At 43.6% G+C, this 26601-nt stretch overlaps 1 protein-coding gene across 2 annotated transcripts in view; it reads right to left on the bottom strand.

Moving 5' to 3' along the window:
• Positions 1 to 2764: 2764 nt before the first annotated feature.
• The window catches only part of IDH1 (isocitrate dehydrogenase (NADP(+)) 1), a 345768-nt gene continuing 321931 nt past the window's right edge, over positions 2765 to 26601 (bottom strand). For both annotated transcript variants that reach the window (XM_078680349.1, XM_078680350.1), the window contains exons 6-9: positions 16985 to 17136; positions 16581 to 16721; positions 8534 to 8696; positions 2765 to 5895 (exon numbers count right to left, since the gene is read on the bottom strand). In XM_078680349.1, the coding sequence (XP_078536475.1) occupies positions 5802 to 5895; positions 8534 to 8696; positions 16581 to 16721; positions 16985 to 17136 (550 nt within the window). In that variant the 3' untranslated portion in view covers positions 2765 to 5801. The remainder of the gene's footprint in view (positions 5896 to 8533; positions 8697 to 16580; positions 16722 to 16984; positions 17137 to 26601) is intronic.

Consider the following 26601-nt stretch of genomic DNA (forward strand, 5'->3'; position numbering starts at 1 on the left):
AGAGCCCACGAGAGGCTCCAGGCTCCCACGTTGTCTTGAGCCCCATTGTTTGTTTAGAGCCCAGAAGAGATCCTACAGCTGCCAAGCACTTAGTGGGCAGCTGCTCCGTTTAGGCCCCCCTGACATTGGGACACAGGGCGTCCTAGCCCCAGAGAGGTCAGTTGGCCTGGGGACAGTTTGAGGTTATACCTTATGTGATTTCTGTGCAATTGTTCTTTACTGCACCTCTGACTGTGTTTTTATGCGTCACGTGCTTTTTCCTACAGCGCTGAATGTATGTTTATGCATCATGTGTATTCTTCCCTACACCTCTGAATGTTGTGATGCATCATGTATAATGTGTTCATGCTTATACCACTACATGTATTGTGATGCTTAGGTGGCTGTTCTTCTAGTATAGGTGTACTAGTGAGGTCCTGGTTTCCTGCGTGACATTCTCCTAAGGTGGTTAGGGTTGCGTAGGTGGTACTTACCTGTTACCAGTGGTTACTGGTTGTGTGCTTTATTTTCTATCTGGTTCTACAATTGTTCTATGTGTAGAGGGTTATCCCTACAGAGTGCTAATTCTACCAAGTGCTGCCCCTAAGTGTTTCTTCCTGACAGTGGCGCCCGTGGCCCTGTCCCATGCACCTAATCCCCTGTAAATTCTGCCCATGTATTTATTATCTAATGTGTTTTGTACAATACAAAGGCTATTTTTTATAGAACCTTGTGTGGAGTTTTCTTTGTGGTGGGCCTAGGGTGTTGTTGCTGGGGGTGCGTGCGTAAACACTTAACTTACATAGCCTCCGAGTTAAGCCTTACTCCTCGTGTCACGTTACCAAGGGGGTGAGCAGGGGTTATCTTGGCGTGTAACTCCCTTCCCCTGACGTAGGAATGGTGGTCTCTGACTGATTTTGGCGCAAGCCCTAGTCAGCCGGAGATCCCATTTTTAACACTAACCCCCTATAAGCATCTGTTCTAGGCATACAGAGTGTAGATTCACATCCTTTGCATACTCCTGCCATCTAGTGTTGGGTCCGGATGTTTGCAAGTTGTTTTTCTTCTAAGAAGTCTTTTTCAGTGATGAGGTAAGGTGACTCCTCCTTTCGGTAATAGTGCCAAGGAACATACTAATTTCATCTGGGCGTCACATCTTCAGACCCCATCCTACAAATAAGATCTCACACTTTGTGGAAAGCGGCAACCAGCACACAATGAAAGGGCAAAATTCTTCTAGGCCACTAATACAAATAATCACTATTTCTGTTTAAAAGTCTGGAAGAACACCCAGTTCCTCAACAAGGGCATGCTTGTTCATTTTTGCCTTCGCACTCATCAAGAAGTGGAATTCACCCTCTGGGGTCTGCACAGCCTTGCCGGTGACTTCCCTTTGCAAGACTCAACGAGTTCTGATGCCCTGCAGTCTCACATGAGGATCTCAGATTTGCTTTGTGTCGTATATAAAGAAGAAGCTTATCTGATAGAGTAGGAATTTTGCTTTGAATTGGTGAAGGACAACCATGGAAATAGTTCAAACATCATATTTTTGTAGTAACACTGTCAAACACACACAACCTTGTTTCTCCTGTAGTGGACACTTAAAGAAAATGTCTTAAGAAAATGTCTTAACAATATATTTGATAACGTCTGTTCCTAGTCCACTCGCATAAGCTCACTGTGTTGAAAAACACAATGGGAAACTCGATCACATTTTAAAGTGAGATAAGGTAACATACAAAATTATAAAGAATAGTAACAAATGGAGGTTCCTGGTCAGGAAGACTATGAGATAAACTGAATTTTCTAGGTGCTCTGTGTTCATGGCCAGTTTTTTTAAGATACCAGCAAATAGGTGTGACTAGACTTAGACATCACTCTATTATTTGGAGCTGCCCTGATAAGGGAAGAGACCAGCCCTATTGCCTTGCATAAAGAAGGGAATTTTCATGAGCTGCTTGCCTCTACAAAGGGTGGAAACTCACATGATTAGGGCATGCGTTTGCAGAAACGCAATACAAAAGACCTGGAAGTGGTATTAGGTGACCCGGTGTATAGCACTCCATGCTTGCCTGCTGCCATGTCCCCACTCATCTGTTGTGAAATTGGATACGAGTCTTGTGGTGTGTTTTGTTGAAGGGACGTCATCTGTTGGTTATATCATTTATCTCTGTGCTTTACGGTCTCGACTGTGTTTCTGCAATATTGACTTACGTTACTATTGTCTGTGCCTACTGTTGTCATTTTAATACCATCTGTATTTTGCTTATTTATATACTGAAAACAACATACGTATTACTACAGTGTGAGTATGCTGCTACTTTCATGAACAGCATTTTCTAATTGCACCTTAATAGCAAACGTTTGAGTTTAGGAGGCTGGTCATCTTCCATCTAAAACAATTGAGCAAACCTTCAAGTGAAAGAAAGTGCTGATGGTGCACACAGGTCCGTCCCTAAAGGGCCAGCTGACAGTGTGTGCGCTAACCCTAGTCGTGGTCTCTCTGGGTGCATATACCGCTCTTACTGCATACAACCAACACACATACACACTCACACCTCTGGAAGCAGAAAGTCACTCAGTGCGAGGGTACTGGACACCGCAGCTGTAACGTTCTCAACATGCACTTAATTAGGCCATATGAATTGTGAAAAACTTTTTGTTGGACCCAGCGCGATGGGAGTCATGGCAGAGATGGTGCACAAACACAGCAGTAACCTTAGCTACAGCGTACTACACGTTTTGGAGTGAAAGAAAGAGGTGAACAACAAAAGTGAAACGCATGTAAATTGGTGATGATGTTTATTTGTTAGAATTAAAAAATAGCCTTTAATAAAAAAAGTACCAGGATGAAGTTAATTTAATTGACAGTTCAGTAAGTAAGTCAAAAATGAAAGAAAAAAAGACTGTTCAGAGGGTAGAAGAAAAGAGGTAGCTGCATTGGACGTAGAGAGGAGGATTTCCTCTTTCACAGTAGAGGTGAGCATTGAAAGCAGCATCCAAACGAACCACGGTAGTTGGTCACCTCTTAAAATGACATTCATTTATTGTGGGTGGGTCTGTACTTTGCAGAGTTCAAGTCTTTTTATTATTTACATTCCAAACACTGAAGATGTTAAAGGCATTTAGTGCTATAGCCCTGCAACACTTTATATACATTGCAACGCCATGAATATCTTCTCTGCATTTCTGACTAGCAAATGTCTTTACCTCTAGAATACTCCTAGGAATAAAAAGCTAAGTCGGGGATGTAAAGCATTCCTTCCGGGTCAGCCATGCAGCTAAAAAAAGGTAGAATGTGGAGTCCAGGGTTCTAGCTTCCCTTAAAAAGTACTGGTTCCATGAAGAAGGAAAGTGGGGCTCAAAGAGGAGCATGACTGGTTAACTGCATGAAAAGAGATCCACACTGCTTAGTGACCTAGCCTTGCACCAGGGGAGGATTGTTTTACATAGCCCCCCCTGTAAAGGTACTAATTTAAAAAACTCTAGAAACGTTTCCTAAAACTCAATGTAGGGTTGAAAACATTCTCTTTCACATAAGTCATGTTGGATATTGTTGGTCTCCGTGGTCTGAATTCTGGTTCTAGAGAAGCTCTCCTACCCAGATAAGTCAACAGTTTCAACAGCCGATTTCCTGGCTCTTTTCATCTCATGCTCCATTATTCCCCAAACTGAATTGTAATGACTAACTGTGCATACATTAGGAGGCTAAAAGCAAGCTTTAGCGTCAACACAATATGCAAAGATATTTTTCTCACAAGTAGTGCTTTAAAATGTCAGGAACTGCCATGTACCCAGTATCTGCACTACTTTAATTTGAAAGAGCTTCGTAGCAGAGGTACAATACTTTTAATGGGAGAGAATCCACACTTCTCCGTAGCAAACAGGTTCGCTGATGTAATGATTCCCTGCACTTCTATGTTTCCATCTAAAGCACTGCGCTTAAAGTGTTTTGTAAGGTGCCAATTGTGGATTCGTGAATCGATGTTCCAGGCTCATGCAAAGAAAGAGTAATATGCAGCAATTCACCTTCATCTGTAGTGGTAGCATTGAATTGCAAGACTGAACTGATATGCCTCAAAAGCTAACATTACCCCTGCACCTTTAATCGGCTGGAGAGTGAGTTCCAGAGCCCCTGCCTTCTAATGCAAGTCAGGGGCAGCAGACACTCGGGGGATTTACAGAAAAGATACATAGCGCATCCCTGATGGCTGCCCTGCCGTACACCAGGGGACCAGATAGGGCTGAGGCACATTTACTAACTATGGCCTGTTGCTTCTCTCTTCCCCTGCGCCGACCTTCTTTAATCCTGCTTAACACCACACACATACACCTTTGCCTCCTAGTGCAATGGTGAAAGAGTACCCCTCCAGTAAACATTGCACATATTGAATGTGTGCCGTCCAGTGCAGCACACATGCAATATGTGAAATGTAAGGAGAAATAAAAATGTTTTGCTACTTTGCTCCTGTCTAAAGGAGAGGTTATGTTTTTAAGCAAAGCCCACAAACAATTTTTGTAGATTGTGCTTTGCTGCAAAAGCCATGAGTGGTTGCCCTGGAACAACCAAATACAACCCAGGAAACGGCTCCTTCATGCAAAGTAGAGGAATGTTGCGCTAGAGAAAGGGCACTTAAAATAAATGCCATATGAAGACTTTGCAGCAGCGCAAAATCTTGAAAAACCTGCCCCCTATGTGTCTCCAATAGCAGGAAAAAAACGCAGAAAACCCGGGTTCGCTGACCCTGCAGTTCAAGTCTCCCCCTCAACCGCTGCCGCTACAGACCCACGCACGTTTTTATGAGACTCTCTGTCATGAATTAAGGGGCAGAATCCACACAACAATATGGTGGTCTCACTCAGGGTTCTTCCATGCAAGAATGGCCGACTGGTATCAGAGGGACCACAATCTTTGTCTTGGGGGCCAACTCCGACCTAAAAAAAAGATTATGCCCGTGTATGTGAATTTGTAGTCAATGTACGTTTGTTTGTTTCTACAAAATATCATACTGCTACTTTAACACAGCTCTACTACTATAAACCTTATATTAATGTAAAATGTTTAGCTGATCAATACATATTAAGTGCATTCCTGAGATTAATGCGTTTAAAGTCTGTTCGCATTCCTCGAGGCAGAATGTTCGAAGGCCTCCTTTCTACCGGTTTCATAGCAGTGGCCAATGGCGTAACAAATGCCCCTGCAGTGCAAGAGGGGCCAAGCTCCAGGGCCCCCTCAACGAAGAACCCTGGCCTGAGAGCTCCTGAGTAAGTCCAGTAGGGGTGAAGTTTCGTTACGCAACTGGCAGTGGCGAAACAGAATTCCCCGCGGCACGGGGGTGGGCGAGCTCCATGGGTCCACCACAGCACAGTACTCTGGCCAAAGGGCTCCTTAATGACAGGGGGAGGGGTGCTCCATGTACATTTCAGGGGGGGGGGGGGCAATTATTGTTATGCCACTGTTTCATTGCTATGCCAAGGGATAATAATGGTTTAAACACCTCTGTTCTCTGAGAATAAAAATACCTCTTATTGCTCTCATTATATTTTGATAAGTGTGGTTACGAAAACGGACAAAACGGGGAGCTGAAGCAAGAGTAATAGTAAATAATGGACACCGTCTAAAATCAGGCTTTTGTGATTTTTTGGTAGCACTGTATATTTGACTGGCAAATGTAAACCAAACTAGCACCTAAATCAAACAATCCAAACTTCCCATTTCTTTTCTGTTTGATGGCGAAAATTATTAATTAGGTAAGAGTACACAGAACTATTTTGACGTTTCTTGTAAAGATTCTTTCTTCACGGGTGTTCCGAAGCAAGAATTAAAGTTTCGGTTGGGTTGACAGTTTCAGTTTCAGGTTTTCAGCAAGTTTATCCATAAATTCAAACGTGTTCAGGTAATCGGACCTCTGGACGCTGAAAATAAAAACAGGTGTTAGTGTTACATCTGCTGGCACAGAGAACAAAGACACGATCACTGAAAGAACCCAAACATTTCTTCAAGCAACTACTCAAGCTAACGTTAAGAAATTGTTAGGTACTTAGGTGTGTGTCATCGTTAAACTGAGTGGCTGTAAACAACTATTACCTGACTCGACAGACTGAAAAAAGGTTTTTCCCAGAACACTGAGTGAGTTTAGGTCAGGGTTTTGAGATCGCTTTAACTAACTAGACTATGGTTGTTAGGAAAAAGTTTACGTATTGTACATATATAGAGGATTTTTATCAGTCCCCTCGTGCAATGTTTTCTGTTAAATCGCCATTCACTCTCTGCTTCCACCCACCAGGCAACACGAGATAGTGGATCAGCCCACTTAAACCACTGGGTTCTCTCACTGTGAGTGATAGCATTTTGTCTGTGCACATTACGGCCTTCCCCTCAATAAATAGCTCACTTCGTTGCAAGGGCTTCCTCAGCTTCAAAATGTTTTCGAGTTCCTGATCTGTCCCAAACTGCTTTCTCTTTTTGAACAAAGTGGTACAAAAGGGGGTGGTGATGGAAGGAGCATCTGAACCAATCAAACACTCACACCTAGTGAACAGATCTGGGTTTAATCCATCACCGTTCTTTAGCCCACTCTGCCACCCCAGTTCAGACATGGCCATATACAAATCAGTCTGAAGTCCATCTGCAGGACAGCTGGTGATGATAATCAATGTTTGTAGGTTTAAAAGTCATTTCTACACTAACAGCAATACCCATGTCTTATTTACCCCAATAGACTGCTTTGGCATCACACAAGACTATAGCACATATATGAGAACAAAAAAACGAATTATTGTCATTAGTCAGAGGATATTAGTGCAGTGAAATTTTCATGCCATGAGAACAAAGTTTGCCTGATACCAAAGTTTGCCTGATACCACGGAGTCAAAAAGAAATCCTCTTTTGGGTGTGGGACATCTTATGGGCTCCAGTGAAATATATTCCTAAATGGCTGTTGACACTCATCTCTGTTACTAATACTGCATGTATTAAAGTATACCACAGAAAACACTTATTACTGCTCATTGCTGTCTCCACTAATCTTCATATGGGTCCACCACACACATCCGCCACATGAAGTGAAGAGATGTTCCAAGGGTAACTGGATGTGGTTATTGGGCACATTATGCAGCTTTCCTCGGAGGGGATCTTCGTGTCATTTAACGATCACAAGGCAGTAGAAAGGGCTGGACCTATGAGAAAATGTCTCTGCAGCAGGTCAGAGGCATTTTGACAGGAAGCAAGTAGCTTATGAATATTAGCAGTTTTGGAAATACCAGGTAAATGTATGAGGCCTTACCTCCAACCTTTACAATTGACTGGTAGTCAGGAACGCCAATCGGGAACGGAGTTCAGCACAGACAAAGAGGGCCATTTTCTATAACATCTTTCATGAATCAGGCTCCAAATACTCAATTGTGATACATTTCAAGAGCCTACATTGCCTAACACGAGAAAAGGACTGTTGTGGGGTTGTGCTCTAAAAAAAATGGGGAGCATCAAAACGTGCAATAATGTGTGTGGAAAGTGCAATCGTGCGTTAGTGTGTGATGATTTTGCAGGAAAGCCTAAGCATATTGTGCAGGTATAATGCGTTGGGTTCGAGGAATTACTTGGTAAATACTTGCACAAAACCATCTGATGTGTTACTTAGGCATATCAGCCTGGGATAAGCAAATGGAAAAGACTTTAGTTAATGATCCAAGTGTTTCTCATTGTGTGCTGAGTATCACTGGACCAGCCCAGGAAACAAACAAGGATTCCTTTGAATGAGGAAATACTGAATAATATATGGGAAATAACTGTCAAGACACATCTCATGTTCCCAGTGAACTATGGACCCTCAACATTCATTAAGGACAGGTAGCCGTTTAACTCCAAATATTCCAGCCATCCAGCCAATGCTGATCTAATCTGTTCATGGACACCCCCCCATCTTTTGAGAATGTGGATGTCCAGTAAGCAGCAGATGGGAAAAGCAAAGTGGGTGCTGATGAAGGTGAATAGTATTGCTGAGTTTGAGGTGAAGGGGATCCAGTTAGGGTAAATGACTGACCATGCAATAAACTTGATTTCAGCAAAGATACTCTCAATTGTTTTGTTTTCACTTGTCTGCCACTATTGTGGCAGACATTGCAATTGTTGCATTACTCATGAAAAAACATTGGTGTGACTAATATGTCTGTAGAGTTCCGTTATGATGTAATTTTCTCGGTAAATAAATATGCAGGTTGTGATAACTCGCACTGAAATCCTACTGAATACACAAATCGTGACCTTGTATAATGTATTGAATTGTTTTCTTTACCCTAGATGAAATTCAAAAATATTTGAATACTTTTATAAAGTGACAAAAAAAACCCACTGTAATCATCAGGAGCTACTTCGATACTTTAATCAGTCAAATAGCATTATGTGTTACCTAATTCATAGATAAATACTAAGAACAACAACAATAAAAATGCTTCTCTTAATAATGACTCCAAAAAAGGATAAACAGTTTACTGTAAATTTAAAACTACTTAGGGCTACTCGTTTTTCAAAAATCCTTAGGAATAAGATACTTACTTTGCTAAACCTTTAATGCAAATTGCCAAATCCTTGGTCATGAAACCTGCCTCGATTGTCTCAATGCAGACTTGTTCGAGGACTGTAGCAAAGTTTGCAAGTTCCATGTTGTTGTCCAGTTTAGCTCTATGATCTAGGCCCCTAGTCCAAGCAAAAATTGAAGCTAGAAGAAAGAAAAAAAAACCACACTTAAAATTGTTCAACTCAATGTATTCCATCTCTCACATTAAAATCAAATACAGATTATTCTACAGATCTAAATTAGTGGTAAGTGCAGAACTAAAACGGAACAGGAATTGGGACTGGCTAAAACCGCACTGGGAGTGTACTCCTGAAAAAAAGAAAAACTTTGCTCAGTAAAGTAAAGTAAAGTCCACATTTGTAAAGCGCACAATCACCCGTAAGGGTCTCTAGGCGCTGGGGGCCGTCGGGAAGATTAAGCGAGCTATTGCCCAGAGTCACATGGTGCTGGACTAACCTGCCACCGGAGCCGGGGATCGAACCGTGGTCCCCAGATTCCAGCGTCAGTCGCCCTGGCCGCGGCGCCACACCTCAAACACCGCACACGCTTGGTAAAGCTGCGTGCCCTGCATGGATCTCTAAATATCCTGAGAAATCTTCTGCAACAAAGGTAGGAAGACTGACGACTTTGTGGACCACCACCACTGTACTGCTAAATGACCCCCAGGTATTGTTTCCCAAAAATTAGGTGTTTAAACAATGGAATGATGAAATTCAGGTCATCCACTTTTAATGGCTGGTATGTTTAAATGTTCTTAAAATACACCAATCCAGTATGTATGTCAATAACTATGCATCACAATGAGCCTGCAGTCTAATCCCCATTGTCACTAGTCTACTGTTCAAACATTTGATTTTCAATCTAAGTATTGCTTCTTTTCCAGTTTATGGTACACTGTTTTCGCATTTCCGAGCTGTCCACCATTCCGACACAACGTCTATTTGCCTTCCACGCTATCAGTTACATGCTCTTAAAAATATTTATTCTTCACTCCTTCAATGTACCTTTAGTATAACAAGTTTGTCTACATTTCTATAGTGTTCCTGTAGATGCACAGCTATCCCTAATATTTCTTTCTCTCTCGAGCTGGCCGTGCACACGGAGTCAGTCTTCTCTCCATCTCCCCGCCCACCTTTCATGAGGGGGGCTACTTATAAGGAATTCTAACTTTAGGAATTCTAGCCATTCAGCCACGGCTCCAGCAGTCACAGCACAATACAATCCATCTCTATTTTGTAGTTGATTCTGGGTCCCCATCTGTATTTTTAAAAGATATTGCCCTTTTTGTAGTGAGGATTGGGCCCCTTCACCCTTTATAACCCATTCTCTTTCATTCACCCTGTGCTCACAGACTGAAAACGTTTGCCTCTGAGGATCTGTACGTATGGTGTGTTACGTGGGTTTAATCATCGAATAAAAAGGGCATAGCTTCATGTATAGAATCAAGCAACAATAACAGCAAAAAACTCTTCAACATTGTCAAAGAAGGAGGAGGAGCTACGCCAGCAATCAAGATGGCCGCGTAAGCTCCCGGCTCCGCCGACCTCCGCCAGCAGCTCGTATATCCTGTTCTCACTCCTGAATTCGCACCAGTCTCCCGGGTTCGTGAAGTATTCCTGCTTCTAAAGGTGTGAACCCGAGCTTTTTATCTTGTTGGATGCCAAAGATACGCCGTGTTTCCATTCTCGGCCTAACATCGTGTGGAAGCCGGGGCCTCGATTTCTAGCCTATCCGGGTTGGGTTGGAGTTGAACAACAACGGCCGCTGGACCTGGACTGAGCCCGGTCCCCCGGAGTGCATCGTAAACTGCTTGTTTGACGCTCGACATTGTGAGCGGTCTACACAGTGGAGCCAACAGCGTACCGCACCGGTTGCCGTGTTCGGGGGTCCTACGCCCGGAGACCCTGCCCTTCCCGGGGTTGACGGGCCGGGGCCCTCGCTGCCGGCGAAGGTGTCGATCTGGCACGACGGAGAGCGCCCATTATTGTCATCGGATTTGCGTGGCCTGTTACCCCGGAGAAGCCGGCCTCCGGGGATCGAATCCTGCTCTGCCTCTTCGTGAGAGGAGATGGGGCGGACGGAAAGTACGCCATCGCTACAGGCCGTCATGGCCGCCATTGAGGCGCTCCATTCACAATCCACCGCTGTATTCCGGGCACTGATCGTGCAAGTGGACGGTATCTTGGGACCGGCACACGACTCTCCGTTTAGTCCTAATACATCTGTGGTACCAGTGGTGCAATGTACGCCTGAGATCGAGGTCCCCGGGCAGAACCTGGATTCAATGTGCTTTGTCGGCCCCAACTCACACTCAGCGAGCCCGTGATTGTCGCTATCGTTCCCTGCTCGATCCTGCTGCCGCCTCGTACGGATATGGACAGTCTTCTTTGCTGTAATAAGTTCCATGTGACTGTTGGGGAGATTTGCTATTTCTGGACATATTCCCTCACTCGTTTTGTGGCTATCGTGACTTTCTATCCTTTTGTCGATCCTGTAACACTGATGTGGATTTTAATGAACGTTCTGCCTTTTCCTTTGCTATGGTGGTTCGAGTGAAAGAGACTCTCCCGAAATACCGTACTGGTCAGGGTTGAACTTGAGGGCTTGGACTTAATACTATGGCTTGACTCAATGCCGGGATTGTCACATGTAATGTGCTGGGAGTTGGGTGGTGCTTTGTTGTACTCCCCCGATTGGTTTGTATATTTTGCTACATGTTTGTTCGATTATATCTCGGGGTGGTCACTGCTGGCGGGGGGTATGGGAGACCGGGGGTGTGTTTGCTTTTACGTCATTCCCTCCTCCATCTTTTCCCTTCCTTGGGTCAGTTTAATGGGCGACAGGCACGCTGCTAGTGGGTTAGGTCGTAGCCATCCGCAGGGGTGCAGGGTGGGGGGTTGAGGGGGGGGGGGTTATTTTTCCTTTCTTTTGCTCTATGACCTTCTTTTTCCCTTTTCCCTTCTTCACAAGAGATGTGGCGTATTCTCCTGATTTTTAGTCATCATATTTGGGTATCGAGTGTCTGTTCTTCATATCCTGTATTCTGGGTGGGCGGGATTCGACGATGTTCGCTTAGGTTATCTGTAACGCATTGTTTTACCTCTGCCCTACGCTGCTATTGATGTCTTTCAGATGCCTATAATTGTTGTGTATTTGCTTAATTGATTTACCCGTCCACCATTACGATATGTTCCCCCGAATGATGCCTGATATGTATATTTTACTCTTGTGTTATAATTAATAAAAATATTTTTTTTTAAAACATTGTCAAAGAATTCTCCAACCTCTCAGCTGCAACAAACAACTTTACCCCCTCACTGGAACTCTCTGATAACCTTGCAAACTTCTAAACAACAAGATTGCCAAAATCTACAGAAACTTTAAACCATAACCTAAGGCCACCGACCTCTTCAGGCAACACAATGATCCTGCTGCCATTACAGACATCAGACTAATTGAATGAAGCCAGCTTGCCCCAGAGGACACCGCTTCCATCATGGAGTCGGTCCACTCAGGGGCCTCAACCAACCCATGCCCTCACCACATCTTCTAACTAGATGAAACCAGAATCAGTCACATACTCACTACCTTGGTCAACACCTCAATTGCCACGGGAACCTTCCCTGAGGACTGGATAGACACAGAAGTCAACCTCTATTAGGGATGCCATAGGCAGACCCCCACAAACTCAACTACCGACCGATCTCCCTACTCCCATTCCTGGCCAAAGTATTAGAAAAACCCATCAACCAACAACTATCCTCACATCTGGAACAGAACCCCCTACTTGACTTTTCTCAATCTGGATTTCGCAGACACCACAGCACAAAAAAGCCCTGGTAGCGGCTACCAACGACATCTAAGCCCTACTCGACAGAGGAGAGACTGTGGCTCTGATTCTCTTAGACTTCTTGGCAGCTTTCGATACAGTCTTCCACAGCACACTCATCACAAGGCTGCACAACATAAACATCTAAGCAGCCGCTCTCAGATGGATTGCCTCTTTCCTCACTGCAAGAACGCAAAAAGTCAGCCTTCCCCCATCACCTATGAACTCAAGGAAATCATCCGTGAAGTACCCCATGGATCCTCGCTCAGCCCCATCCGCTTCAACACTTATGACACCTCTGGCCAGACTTGTCAAAACACACACACTTAACATTGTATCCTACACTGAGGACATACAGCTCATCATTTCCCTCTCCAAAGACACCACCAACACCAAGACCAGCTTCCACAACCCAATGACAGACGTTACCAACTGGATGAAGGACAACTGCCTGAAGCTCAACACAAGACAAGAGGTACTGATCTTCGGAAACAAAAGCTCCCCATGGGACGCATCGAAGTAGTCCTCTGACCTACCTCCACACCCACTAACAAGGCTAGGAACCTACGCATCATTCTGGATAAACAGCCAACCACGATGACTCAGGTCAACCTTGTCTTCTCCTCCTGCTGCTTCTTCATCCTCTTCATGCTTTGTAAGATATTCAAATGGCTAACCCAAACCTCAAGACGCACCATCACCCAGGCCCTCATCTTCAGACAACTTAACTACGGCAATGGTCTCTACGCAGGGATCGCAGCTCACCTCCTCCAACGACTAGTGACCATACAGAACGCCACAGCTTGACTTGTCCTGGATCTCCCTAGACAAACCCACATCACCCCTTACCTCAGGGAACTCCACTGGTTTGCTGCACAGAAACAATGCAATTTCAAGCTCCTGACCCAGGCATAGAAGGCCTAACAAAACTGCAGACCCGCCTACCTGAACCACATGTGAAGGTCGCTCCTTCTCCCATCTAGCAGCGGGGACATTAAACGAGCAATACTTTCATCTCCAGACCTTCCTGTCTCTTCCAGAATTCTGAAAGTCCCAGTAGATCTGGTTATTCAGTTAATCAACTGTAACCCACCAGCACCTGGATACCCTCACAGGTGACCAGAATCCCTCTACAAATCTACTGACTGATTGAATCATCTGCACTTGCTACTGGCCCAGGCCGCTGCTCATCTATGACTCAGCAGTCACTCTGACAGAACTCAGAACTTTTATCACTGCGACTTTCTGACCACTTTACTGGAGCCCAGCTCCGATTGTTACATGCTCCACACAGGCTTCACTGCTGCTTACTTGTATTACCTCCCATCTACCTTCCGTGCAACTTCTTCACTAGATTGCAGTCCTGGTCTGCCAGACAACTCATGTGCCCTCTGTAATCCTCCAGCAAACCAACTCCGCACTGCAGAAATCCCATCTGCTTCCTCTCTACGCCATCTCTCCCATCGATCCAACCATCTCGTATATCTCCACTTGGCCCCTCCACAGTGCCTTTTGGGGTTTGTTTTTGGATGTTCACGTCACTCTGCAAAGGTTTCAGTTAAATATGTTTTCTGTTCAAATCTTCTAGTTTAAAACTTTGTTTTTGTGTTAAATGGATGCGCATATATAATGTCCGATATTTGGTCGGATGTTGGCCGAAGGGAGGAGGTGAGGATGGGGGAATGGGCCGAGCGCTCACCAGCATGTATTCATGGCACTGCATTTGGCCATGTCCCCCCATCTGTGAGATGTTACAGGTAAGGTGTTCCTATTACTACCTGTGATAGTCATGCATTAAATCAAGGTGTACTGGGACAAGATGATAGTTTTGGTCATAGCCAAGCTACTGCTTTGGTTTAGCCTCCCCCAAGGTAAATGATGGCTACTGAAGGTGGTTCAAAATATGCTGTCTGGAGCCAGATTATGCATTGCTTTGCAGTAGGCTTTACAGGAAAAGAGAAAATCACCCCTTAAATGGATTCCTACAGAAATCATGGGAAAGCTCTACCATGGAATCACTCAATCACATGTTGATGTTCATGGCAGATTGGTTCTCTTTTCTAAATACAGTTTGACAGGCCCTGTTGTGTTGCTGAAATCAAAGGCCAGTGCTACATTTGTATATCCTGGAATGGGGAGCAGGCGTAATTATTTTCCTAGCGAGTTACCTCTGCATGAAGACATGCATAGTAGAGTCACTGACTTGAAGAGAGTTATAGTACACAAATGCAGTGCAAGATGGAGCAATTGTATCCAGTACATCCCTTGACTGTACATTTTTATGTCTGTGTTTTTCTTCCACTCTCTTCCCCTCATTAAATGTGCTGGTAATGGATTAGCCAAGACAAATCTCAGCACAGAAAGGACTACGATATAAAATGGTACAACTGAAATACGTGTATTGTGAAGCAATTTTCACAGAGCTACTGTAAACAAAAGTGTAAAGAGAGAATAAGAGTAAGTTTCTAACACAAGAAAACGGTACAAAACTCTAATGTGGCTAACTTCAGCGATGTAACACTGTAGCCATCATCTGACTTTGTTGTTTGATTTTATGTTGGCTTTAGATTTGTTAGATTTAGTCTGAAACACCCATAAAGGGCAGCAAATAATAATGTCCACAATTTGCAAGGCCTTCTGGGCCAGAAAACACAATCATATCCCAAAATGCCTCCTAAACCGCATGAATAAGAATTTACAACCAAAACACAGAAGAACGTTCTGCCAATTATCCCGAGCGCCTAACACCGGAGACTTCAAGGAAGCTTGGTTGCTCCTTAGAGATTTAAAACACTCTCAATATAAGAAAGCCTTGTGTGACTTCTTTTTTTAATCTTGGAACTCCAGACTTTGAGGAAAGAAGATTGAGTCCCACTATCCATTAAGTCTACAGTTAGGAATGCACAATTACGGCCTCTTTTCTACATGTACCTGGGTCCAAAGCACCTTGAAAATTAGGTATTAATTGGAATGATAGAGAAGTCTGGTGACTGTCTTCATCCCTCTCAACAGAATTTCTCTATAAGGCTGTACACATCTTTTGGTTCTTAGTCCTGATGAAGACCCCATGGTGATGTCCATCAGATACACACATTTTCAAAAGGGTCGAAACGTCCACGTTCACCGTACAAGCGTTGTTGCCCAAATAGACCAATTAAGTGGTTAAAAATGATATCTCATAGGTCGTTTTAGGGCTATTCCTTCTGTATAACCATCGCTGCGCAATCAACTCATTCTTTATGTGTTAAATGAGTTATATTTTGTGTAAATTCTGTATTGTTGATATATGACTCATTTTTTCAGTCTCTGTTTATGTCATCACTGTGTTACTTATTTTTGTATATATGTACACTGTGCATCAGTCTTGTGGTTTATCATTAATTTCACTAGATAAATACAATTTTACAATATATCTAAAAGCACTTTTCAATTCAATTGCGTCGTTGTATGTTCAGTGATGTGGGTGGATGAGTCATTGATTGACTGTCCTACATCTGTGAAGACAGTAATACAAAAACTTCTTTCCTGTGGCAAGACCACTGTTCACATCGCTCACCCATAAAGGGCAGCAAATATTAATGTCCACAATTTGCAAGGCCTTCTAGACCATAAAAAACAACCATATCCCAAATTCCCTTATTAACCTCATGAATAAGAATCAACAACCAAAACGCGCACCTTTGATCTGATAAAATAATCTTCAAAATCAAAACACTGAGAAGATTCCTCAATGTCACATTTTTCATGCCTGGTAACAACATTACCCGGTGTTTGAGGGCAAAAAAAGTTAGAGGCATGCAGAAAAGATTTGGGAACTGCCTAGTATATTATGATTTAGTTGTTGAGTACATTACAATATAACCTCACCTGCTGTCTCCCAGAAATATTGCAATCTTTTGCCCAATGTACTACATGGCACAGACCCAAAATTCTTCTCACTCCCACTAGCCCAAAAAGTTCCCACATAGAACACTATGTGGGAACTTCTATGAGCAACTTCCATGTCTGACCATCGTACTGATGCCTAACACCATTGACTGCAAACCTACGGCTTCAGCAGGTGGTCTTAAGTAGTTTAAAGGCGCATGTTCAGTGCACAGCAAAGCTCCTTGATATGTGCATAATGGTTACAATGGACTGCAGTTGGCTATCCATCAGTCTATACAAATTATATTTCAGAAGTAGGTTGTGCTCACCAATGGGGTTGGTGGAAGTTTCTTTCCCTTTTTGATGCATGCGGTAGTGTCGAGTTACTGTGCCGTGAGCAGCTTCTGCTTCTACTGTCTTTCCATCAGGACAGATTAACACGCTGGTCATCAATCCCAAAGAACCAAACCCTAATGAAAATTAAAAAAAATATCGATAACCATGTAATAACAATATATATTTTTAAGGAATTCATATCATAGTTCCAGCTATGAAACTATACCCAAGAGTGATGGTAACATCCTACATTCTGATCACACATATTTAAGGCAATACTGCAGCTCATAAAGTTGTGAAATAAATTCAGCATACAATACCTCGTCCAGATCAATATACACAATGTTCTTCGGAACCTCTTATTTGTAATGTTCAGTTGAGTGTTTTGGGATCTTACCTTGTGCAACTGAGTCTGACTGTACATCACCGTCGTAGTTCTTACATGCCCAGATAAAGCCTCCTTCTGATTTCATAGCCTGGGCCACCATGTCATCTATCAACCTGTGCTCATACCAGATGTTCTTGTCTTGCAACTTGCATTTGTATTCCCTGAAAAAGAAAATATTTTTTTTCTCAATGTGCCAGATGCACTAACCAAATTAAAATATTTTTAACTTTATCACGTGCAAAAGCAAAATTCTCTGGTCTGCAATTCATACCAATTATTAGCCTTGCCATCAACAAATCAGGTCGCATCTCTGACCCGCACACAATGCTCTTTTGCACTTTTACTTTTACTGAATGCTACACAGCCAAAGCAGGAAGCACAGAAGCAGAAAAGTGCATGAACTAGGCGCTTTTCTTTATTTTGATGTCTCAAGTTCACGAACAGCAATTTTGCTTTTTAAAATGGCTGACCTAGTCTCTCACCTTTTAGGTCCTCCTTTATGAATGCGGCTTGTCGCACGTATAACCAAATCCTGTTGAACGCATAAAAACAAGGAACCAGTGACTTCATGTACTAAGGCTTTTAGCATTCGCAGCCTGTGTTATTCAGTAAATCAGAGGGTTTGCGGACACTAAAACCCTTTTTTAAATGTACTAAACTCATTTAACGATTCGGAAAAGGATTTCTGAATAGTTTAAAAGGTTTAGGAAACATCAAGGAATCGCTATTTGGAAAGGACATTGCTTCCACATATGGATTCCTAGAGGTATGCATTATTTTTCCACCCGAAATCCAGTTGAAAAACATTATTATTTTACCGCTAACTGGAGGGGTTAACATATTCGCAAACGGGAAGAGGCTCCCAAGAATGGTGAAAAAACATTTTGGAAAAGTAGGCAGTGGTTCCACGTGCGTTGCATGGCTTTTTATAATAAGGGCGATGATAAGGGCGATGCATGCCCTGCCAGCTGGATAGTTCACTGTGCTTTCACAGTACTCGGTTACGGTACGTGGCAGGAAACAAGTGAGATATGACACGTTATTGTCAATGAATACTAATTTGCAATCACGATCGCTGCTGCTTCTATGATAAGCAACAACCATGTGCGAGAGCCAGAGTTACTGGAAATCAATTATATATAAAACACAATCTTAAGGAAAAACCACATTCGAAAATGGATTCTGCAGAGGAAAACCTGAGAAGGAAATGGTACCTTAAACTGTGATATACAAGAAGCAGAGTTTTGACACTGGTTTTTAAGAGTTCCAAACCTCCACCATACCAGCCTGCACTGTAAGGTCAGTAAACCAGCTGTTTTTATGTGAAGGGCAGAACAATAAAACAATCTAATGAATGTCCTGGTGTTACAGGGAGGCAGTGGCGGGATCAGAGATGTCACTGGTGGAGCAGAGATGTAACTGGTGAAGGAGGAGCAGTGGCACTGACCCCGGGTATATGTGTGGAACTTACTGCATCTAGACTATGGCTGACAAACTAGAGCCCATTTTTAGGTCTTCTCTGCGTTGCAGCGCATGCGCTGTTTCGCCTTGGCGAGATCTATAGTAGTTGCTTTTCTGTCCAGCTTCTTTGGAAGCGGGGTTGGTGTCCGCCCTGTCGCCATTAGGCCCCGCGCACCCATCATCTGTTGCTCGCGAGTCAAGACAGGAGTTGTGCACACGCCTGGACGGGAAACAGCTTTCTGGTAGCGGGCCCTGTACACCCGTCATCTGTTGCTCGTGCGCTGTGTCATTGAAACCGTCGCTCGGAGCCGGGCCACACTTAGCACGCGCCGCCTGCTAGGTCCAGCCAGAGTCACCCGCACACGCCTAGCGCTGAGCCCTGCAACCAGCTGTACAAGGAAACGCTTACGTAAGCAGTCACCACGCCTCCCCAGGCCATACTGTGGTTCCCGTCCGTGCCAGCCCATAGTACGTCACCGCCCGCCAACCACATGCAGCCTCGCACATCTGCCACGTCACTTCTCACACCAGCCTGCATCGTTACCGCTCTCACCAGAAGACCTGAAACTCTTTTTGGGGGGAGCTGCCTCTTCTGCGTCATCCCGGCACCGAGCGCTCTCTGCCCTGGCGGCTCTGCCTCATGCTTGAGGGGGGGGGAGGAAAGCATTTCACTGTTTGTGTGCACTTATTAATGAAGGGTTGCACATTACGTTGTGGCGCCGTTTGGAAAGGGAGCGACCGGGTAATTGTCAGCCTCCCGAATCGGGGGGCGGTTCCCGAGCGTGGGCTTTGCTTCCCGCCTTCTGACTTATCCTCTCTCGTTTGTCCCTTCTTTATTGATGTTGCTGCATCGTTCCTGTATTGTTCCTGTATTTAGCATGATATGTGCAAGCATTTCACTGTTTGTGTGCACTTTATTAAAGAAGGATGCACACTACGTTGTAGGTTCTTGGTGATGTTTAGAAAGGGAGCGACCGGACGAGTCAGCGAATCACTTGCACTGTCCTGCAATGTAGGGATGTGGCTGGTTTTGTATTAGGATTGTTAGTTTCCATTTCTATATTCACAGAAATTGGAATTGCAGAGGCGGTGATTTAATTACATCCTTTGCCGCAGTTCATACATATTCTCGTTACCTCGGTTATTTCAACTTTAGCTGTCAGTAAACGGCAAAGCCCTATGATTTCATCTTAGCAAGCGCTACTAACATTTTTTCTATTATCTTTTGATAAAAATGTGCCTTATCGTGTGCCGGTACATCCACCCCTCAGGGCGGGGTGGGTGCTATTGCCCTAGTCTATGCACGGCTCTCGGCACGCAGTGCTCCTCGGTATAGGTGGTTTTAATGGTGGAGGCCAGTGCTTTAAATGGAAAAAAATAAGTGCAGGTACTCACCAAAAGGAGCAGTGGGCGGAGTTTAGGGCGGGGCTAAGGGGGACAAGGGGCTGGGTTAGCTTTTTGACCGTGCCAAGGTTGTATGCACGAAATCTGCATGCATTTTATCAACCGCCTAAGGATTACATGCTGCTTCAGCCTGCCTTAAATCGAACCGGTGGCCTACAGCCCACTGAGCCATCTGTCCAGTACTGGTACTCTTTTGTAACATGCACACGTCACTTTTCTCTTGTAACATTTTGTTTGCTTTAGATACTTGCGCAAGTGCCACCATTGCCTCATGTAACGTTTGTTCTTGTGCTGGAGTTTCTGCCATTTATTGCAGTACTATACCTCTACTTGTACTTTGTATGCCATTGTAACCTGCACACATATCACTTTTTCCTCCTGTAATGTATCGTTTGCTACCTCTTGTATTTTGTTTGCTCACAATTGTCACTTTTGCCTCATGTAACTTAACGTTTGCTTTTGTAATTTGTTCACTTGTAATTTTCTCCTCATGTATCATTACTGTTCCTATTGTGAAGCGCTCTAACACCTTCGGGTAAAGTCCGCGCTATATAAAAACGCATAAAATAAATAAACAAGTCTCTCCTGGAACATTTGTAAACCGGAGTTAGGGCCAGAGCTGACAACGTCTGTACTGGGGAACCATGTGCCAATCTCCACATTTTTGATTGGTCTTAAGGTCTGTCCAAGGTCGATGAAATAGGAATCAGCGAGTGTGGAAGTGTGCAAGAAAGCAATTCGATGCGTGGCGACTGTAAAAGCCTTCCCATACGTTCTTTTGTTATATCCTGAATAGTGCCTCCCACCGCCACCCATTAGATTTTACAACCCCCTCTTAGCGCCCACTGCGAAAGATCTTTGCAAGTAAATGACTCTGCAGACCCACCCCTTCTCTGATTTACAAAGCAGCTCACGTTGTGTCCTGGTGACGAGCTCCATTGATTGATTCCGTGCAGTGCTTGAAAGGTGCTGCCATGGTATAACTTGAGTACCGGTACTCTCTTTCTTCTAGAAAAAAGTGCCGGTACTCAAGGGGAGAAAATGAAGAAGTGCCGGTACTCAGTACCAGTGAGTACCGGCCCATTTAAAGCACTGGTGGAGGCGTCGCATTGGGGCGGCGACGGGATGTATTTTTCACAGGAAATACTGATTTGGCATGGTGGGGGTGTTGCATTCCGAGGTGCGGGGGTGGAGCACGCTTGTGTAGTGGCGCCTCGGAGACTGATGCCGGTGGTTGCACTGGAGGAAGCTGGGCGGGCCTTTTCGGATGGAGTGGCATACAAAAACCTGCATTTGTGCTCTTATTTCCCTTCTGCAGCATGCGTGCCACAAAGTGGGGAGATTTCTAGAAGTTCTTGTGTTTTGTGGTACCATTGTCAGGGTTACCACTGAACCCGTCGTAACTCCCTCACGTTGTTTTTTTCTGAGCGCATTTCCCTCGTATAAGTTATGAGTTCACTTCTAAAGCAACCGGTTACTGGTGTATTTCCCTGCTGCAGCCCAGATCTCTGGTGCCCCTTAGTGTTAGCATTTTCAAGCCCAGCCTAACAAAGAAAACTAGCATTTGCAATGCAATAGGTCTCGCATTTGCGAGAGTTAGAGCTATTGGCATTGTAAATGACAATGCCTTTTATTAATTTGTTTTTTAAACCTGCAATCGGTGCATAAACACACACTTTGAACGTATAGTCCTTGCATACGAGAAGCAAGGCTGGCAGTAAAAGAGACTGTCAGCCTTGCTTCTCATAAGCATGGACTGTAAGTACAAAGTGCTTTTTTATGCACAGCTTGCAGGTTTTCATACGCATCAATAAAAGGCATTGTCATTTACAATACCAATAGCCCAAATTTCGCAAGTGCGATACCTATTGCATTGCAACGGCTTGTTCTTGTTTGCACTAGGGTCTGTGCAACCATTGCTTTTCCTCTCACAGGTGGTTTGTTTAAGAATTCAAAGTAAACTGCTATGTTCTAAAACAAGAATTAACATTATCTTTTCCTTTTCGCACTTCAAATTTTCTTTGAGATTCATTAATAACAAAAGAAATGGCGAGCCTCTACGGACTACTCAAGGAGGATAATGTACATTTTTCTCAGCTTCGATGGACAGAAAATCTGGATTTTATTAAAGACACACAGGCTGATATTATTGCAACCTCCTTTATGCCACCATTTCAGCAGCTCCTTTAAAGAAAATAGAGCATTAACCAAAATTCCAAGTCCAACAAAGAGCCAGAACCACCAGCCAATTTACTTCTTTTTTGTGCACTGCAAAAAACCCCCAAAAAACAATAAGAAAAGTCTGTAACACGAACATAACTTGTTATCTCCCAAAACTGTAATTATCCATTCTTCACAGAAATCCTCCTTTTCTTTTTATTGTTGTCCACGACCTAAAAAACTAAAACGATAATTACCAACATGGGTCGGGAACATTGGAGGGAAAATATTACCCTCTGTGTCTTTAATAAAATCCAGATTTTCGGTCCATAAAAGCTGAGGAAAATCTACATTTTATGACAAGACCAGAGGCTAAGATTATTGCAAGTTCAAAGCTTCTCTAACAAACAAGAAGCTGCATTTTTCACTGGTCTAAAATAACATTTTCGAAACACGGAACCCTTAGACCAATCAGCACACCTCAGAATGTCATGCAAGGCACCCCCAAGCATAAACGCTTTAGATGCCGAAGCACCCTTCACAGAATGTGCACCAAACCTGCTAACATCAACACCAGCATTCCTCATCACTTCTTTCAGCCACCTAGCCAGAGTTGGGCTTAAAACTGCCTTGTGAGGTTGCCTAAATGAATTGAATAATTGTTTATCATTTGAAGAACATATACCAGAAGTTCTCTTTTCGTACTCCTTCAGACAACGACACATGAACACTCATCAAAATAAGGATAGAAATTGGTTTCGGAATTTGTTTTCGTTCTTTTGCACAGATTAAAACAAACTCCTTCTGGATTAAAAATCCTTGCACAAACATCCAGTGCTTTCACATCTGAAACCCTTCCAAAAGAAAGCAGACAACAACATTGCCAACTTCCCACTTAAAACTCTAAAATCTAAACCACAGTTAGGGCCAGATGTAGGTCGCCAATTACCGGTCGGTAACGGACGATTTCGGCCGTTACCGACCGGTAATTGGTTTTCGAGATGTAGGTGCCAATATTTTACAGATTCGGTAAATTTACCAAAACGGTAAATTTACCGAATCTGTAAAATACCGAATCGGTAATTTTACCGATTCGGTAAAACCCAGATGTAGGTAGCACTGTTTACAGTGCTACAGGCCTTCAGAATTCGGTATTTTACCACCCAATCCAATTGGGTGGTAAAATACCGAATTCAGGTGTGCATGCACATCTGTGCATGCACACCTGTGCCATGTGACACACAGACATGCCCTTAGGGCATGTCTGTGTGCCACATGGCACACATGCCTGTATTGGGGGTGCTAGAGGGTGTCAAAGTAACACCCCCTGCACCCTTGCTGAAATCGGTATTTACTGATTCTGTAAATACCGATTTGGTAATGCCCATTGATTCCTATGGGCTTCAATGCCCATAGGAATCAATGAGCATTACCGAATCGGTATTTACAGAATCGGTAAATACCGAATCTTAACGATTCGGTATTTACCGAATCTGAAATACCTACATCTCCCCCCCTCTATTTTACCACTTCTTAAATACCGAATCGGTATAATTCGGTATTTAAGAGGTGGTAAAATGAAATTATCTACATCTGGCCCTTAGTACCTACATTTTCCAAATATAACTACACCTTGGATACATTCCAAACAGAAGTATATCCGACTATAGGAGGCTTAGAAACTCTCACACTACTCATCAACCTTTTCAAAAGGGCATTCTGACCCCCAGACACCCCATTAATCAGCTCATGTCCAGCAGCAATGTCTGATCTATGCACATTGATAGTTCTGCAAGCAAGATCAGCCCCATACAAACCAGTTAAATAGTTGACCAATTTGATTATGCCCACTGAAACAGGATCAAAACTCCTCTCCACACACCAGTATAGCCATTTCTTTGACACCAATCTACACATCTTTCTTGTTCCTGGAGCCCAGGATTCTCTAATAAGGTTAGAAGCTTTCTGCAAAAGTCCAGGCACTTCCCAGACATGCCTGACATTTTCCATGCCATCAGTCTCAACTGCCCTGTAATCACCAACTCGTGATATTCTCCCAACGGACCCAACACTTCCCCGACATGCCTGACATTTTCCTTGCCATCAACTGCCCTGTAATCACCAACTCGTGATATTCTCCCAATGGACCCAACAAGACGTCCTGAAATATTGCCAGTAAAATTGCATAACCTATTGACATCTCTAGGAAGATCGGGTACCAAACCTGTGACTTCCAGAGAGGAGTTACCAAAACCACTGTTTCCCTCCACCTCCACACTAGTACTCGCGTGATCATAGAAAAGGGAGGGAAAGAATAAGGACGACATCCCCTCCAATCCTGCCTGAAAGCATCTCTCCCCGCAGATTCTGGATCCGGACGCCAACTGAAAAATGTCTCCAATCAGGTATCCCTCCTGTTCACAAACAGATCCATGTAACACATACCCCATATTTCCATCAACCTCATGAACACTGATCTTTGAAGACTCCAATCGCTGTAATCCCTGTAATTACTCAAACAGCAATCTGCTTCCACATTCTTCAACCATGGAATATGCTCCGCTATAATTATAATATTCTGTCTCAAACAGTAATCCCAAAAAACTCTCGCCAAGGTCTGCCAGATCCATCGAGGATGGGCATCCCAATTTGTTCACATATCTTACTGCTGAGACATTGTCCATCCCCCACAGGACTGAACACCATCCATTGTCCCTTGTAAAGCTCTTTACCGCAACAAAACCTGCTAGTACCTCTAGACAATTTATAAGCATATTCCTTTCTTCCTCTGTCCAAATTCCTCCAGTTGATGTCACACCACAACAAGCTCCCTAACCCGTCCAACTGTCATCTGATTCTATAACCAATTCCAGATTTACTCCGAAAAATGCTTTCCCATTCCATGCCTACATATTGCTTAACCACCATTGAAGTTCTAACTTCGCTTCCTCTGAAAGCACAATTTCCTCTGAGTATTTCATACCACATCTTAAGTGACTGCCCTTCAACCTTTGAAGAGCACGATAATTCAAAGGTCCTGGAAAAATGGCTTGAATTTTTGAAGACAGCAGACCAACAATCCTTGCCAACATTTTCAAAGAAATTCTTTCCAACAACAAAACTCTTCGAATCTCCTTTATCATCCTCTTTAGTTTTTCCATCGGTAATCTCAGCTGACCTAGAACTGTATCTATCACAAAACCCAACAAGCATTTGCAATGCAATAGGTCTCGCAGTTGTTAGAGTTTGAGCTATTGGCATTGTAAATGGCAATGCCTTTTATTCATGTGTTGGTTTTTAAAACAGAAATAAAAGGCATTGTCATTTACAATGCCAATAAGTTAAACTCTCGCAAATGCAAGACCTATTGCATTGCAAATGCTTGTTGATATAGTGCATGCACAGTTTGCAACAAATGTACAGAGCTGCAAAAGCAACACTACAGGCACAGACAGCATACATCAAAGCATGAAAGCGCAAAAGGCAACTCCTAAAAGTAGAGATGCGCACAGAGTGGTATCTTGCATATGGCAAACACAAGGATGATGCATACTGTCACACATATACAGAGACACGTGAAAGAACATGTATCAAGGGCACGCGTTGGGAAAAGCCGTACACAAAGGATAACACATACATGCAAGCTTCGTCTATACTATGGAGGGCTAGGCATTGTGCAAGGGAAAAAAATAAAGATATTGTTTCTCACTAAGTTGTACTAGCCAATGACTTTGAAATCTCTGCTACTTAGAGACGTTTAGCAACAATCCAGACCCGCACATGGTCTGCTTTTCATGAACATTGTATTAGGAGACGTTGGGCTCAGTTTTTTAAGACATGCAGACTCACGTTCATGACTGTGAGATACTTGACATTTGCATAAGGATGTTACAAGTCCCTTGTATTAATTGGAATATGTGACAAAGCCTATAAAGTGTTCATGAAGTTTGGTTATTAGTGTGCTTGTGTCAATCCTTGAGGCTACTGTCATGACTCATGAGGGCATGGATGGTGTTCAGATCTGACTCATCCAGTCTCTCTCATGCCTGGGTAATACAGAGCAGGTAAATTATGTGCATATTACTATTTGCAAGCCACAAGCTCGGACAGGATGACCCTCATACAAATCGCTTAGCTTCATTGGCTTTGAATGAATATGCTACTTACCAGTATGCATCTGTTCTTGGCATGTAGGGCTGCTAACATTCATATCTTAGCATTAGATCGCCGCCTAGTGTTGGGTCCGGATGATCGCACATTGTTGTCCTGGAAGAGTCTTCGAAGTATCCTGAGATAGGTGGCTCCTCCCCTGGACTACAGTGCGCATGGGCATCGGCTCCATCCCCAGATTGTTTTTCGCTATTGTGGCAGAAGATGGAGTGAAAGGTGTAAAGGATGTCCATGCTAATGATTGAATACAATAGTATATCTGCAGCTGCGACAGGCACCGGGGAGGAGGGTGGGCGATATGAATGTTAGCAGCCCTACATGCCAAGAACAGATGCATACTGGTAAGTAGCATATTCAGTTCGAGGCATGTGGGCTGCTAAATTCATATCTTAGCATAGAATACATAGCAGTCCCTCCATCAGCGGCGGTTG

Source organism: Lissotriton helveticus, chromosome 3_1, assembly GCF_964261635.1.
Source record: "Lissotriton helveticus chromosome 3_1, aLisHel1.1, whole genome shotgun sequence".
Lineage (NCBI taxonomy): Eukaryota > Metazoa > Chordata > Amphibia > Caudata > Salamandridae > Lissotriton > Lissotriton helveticus.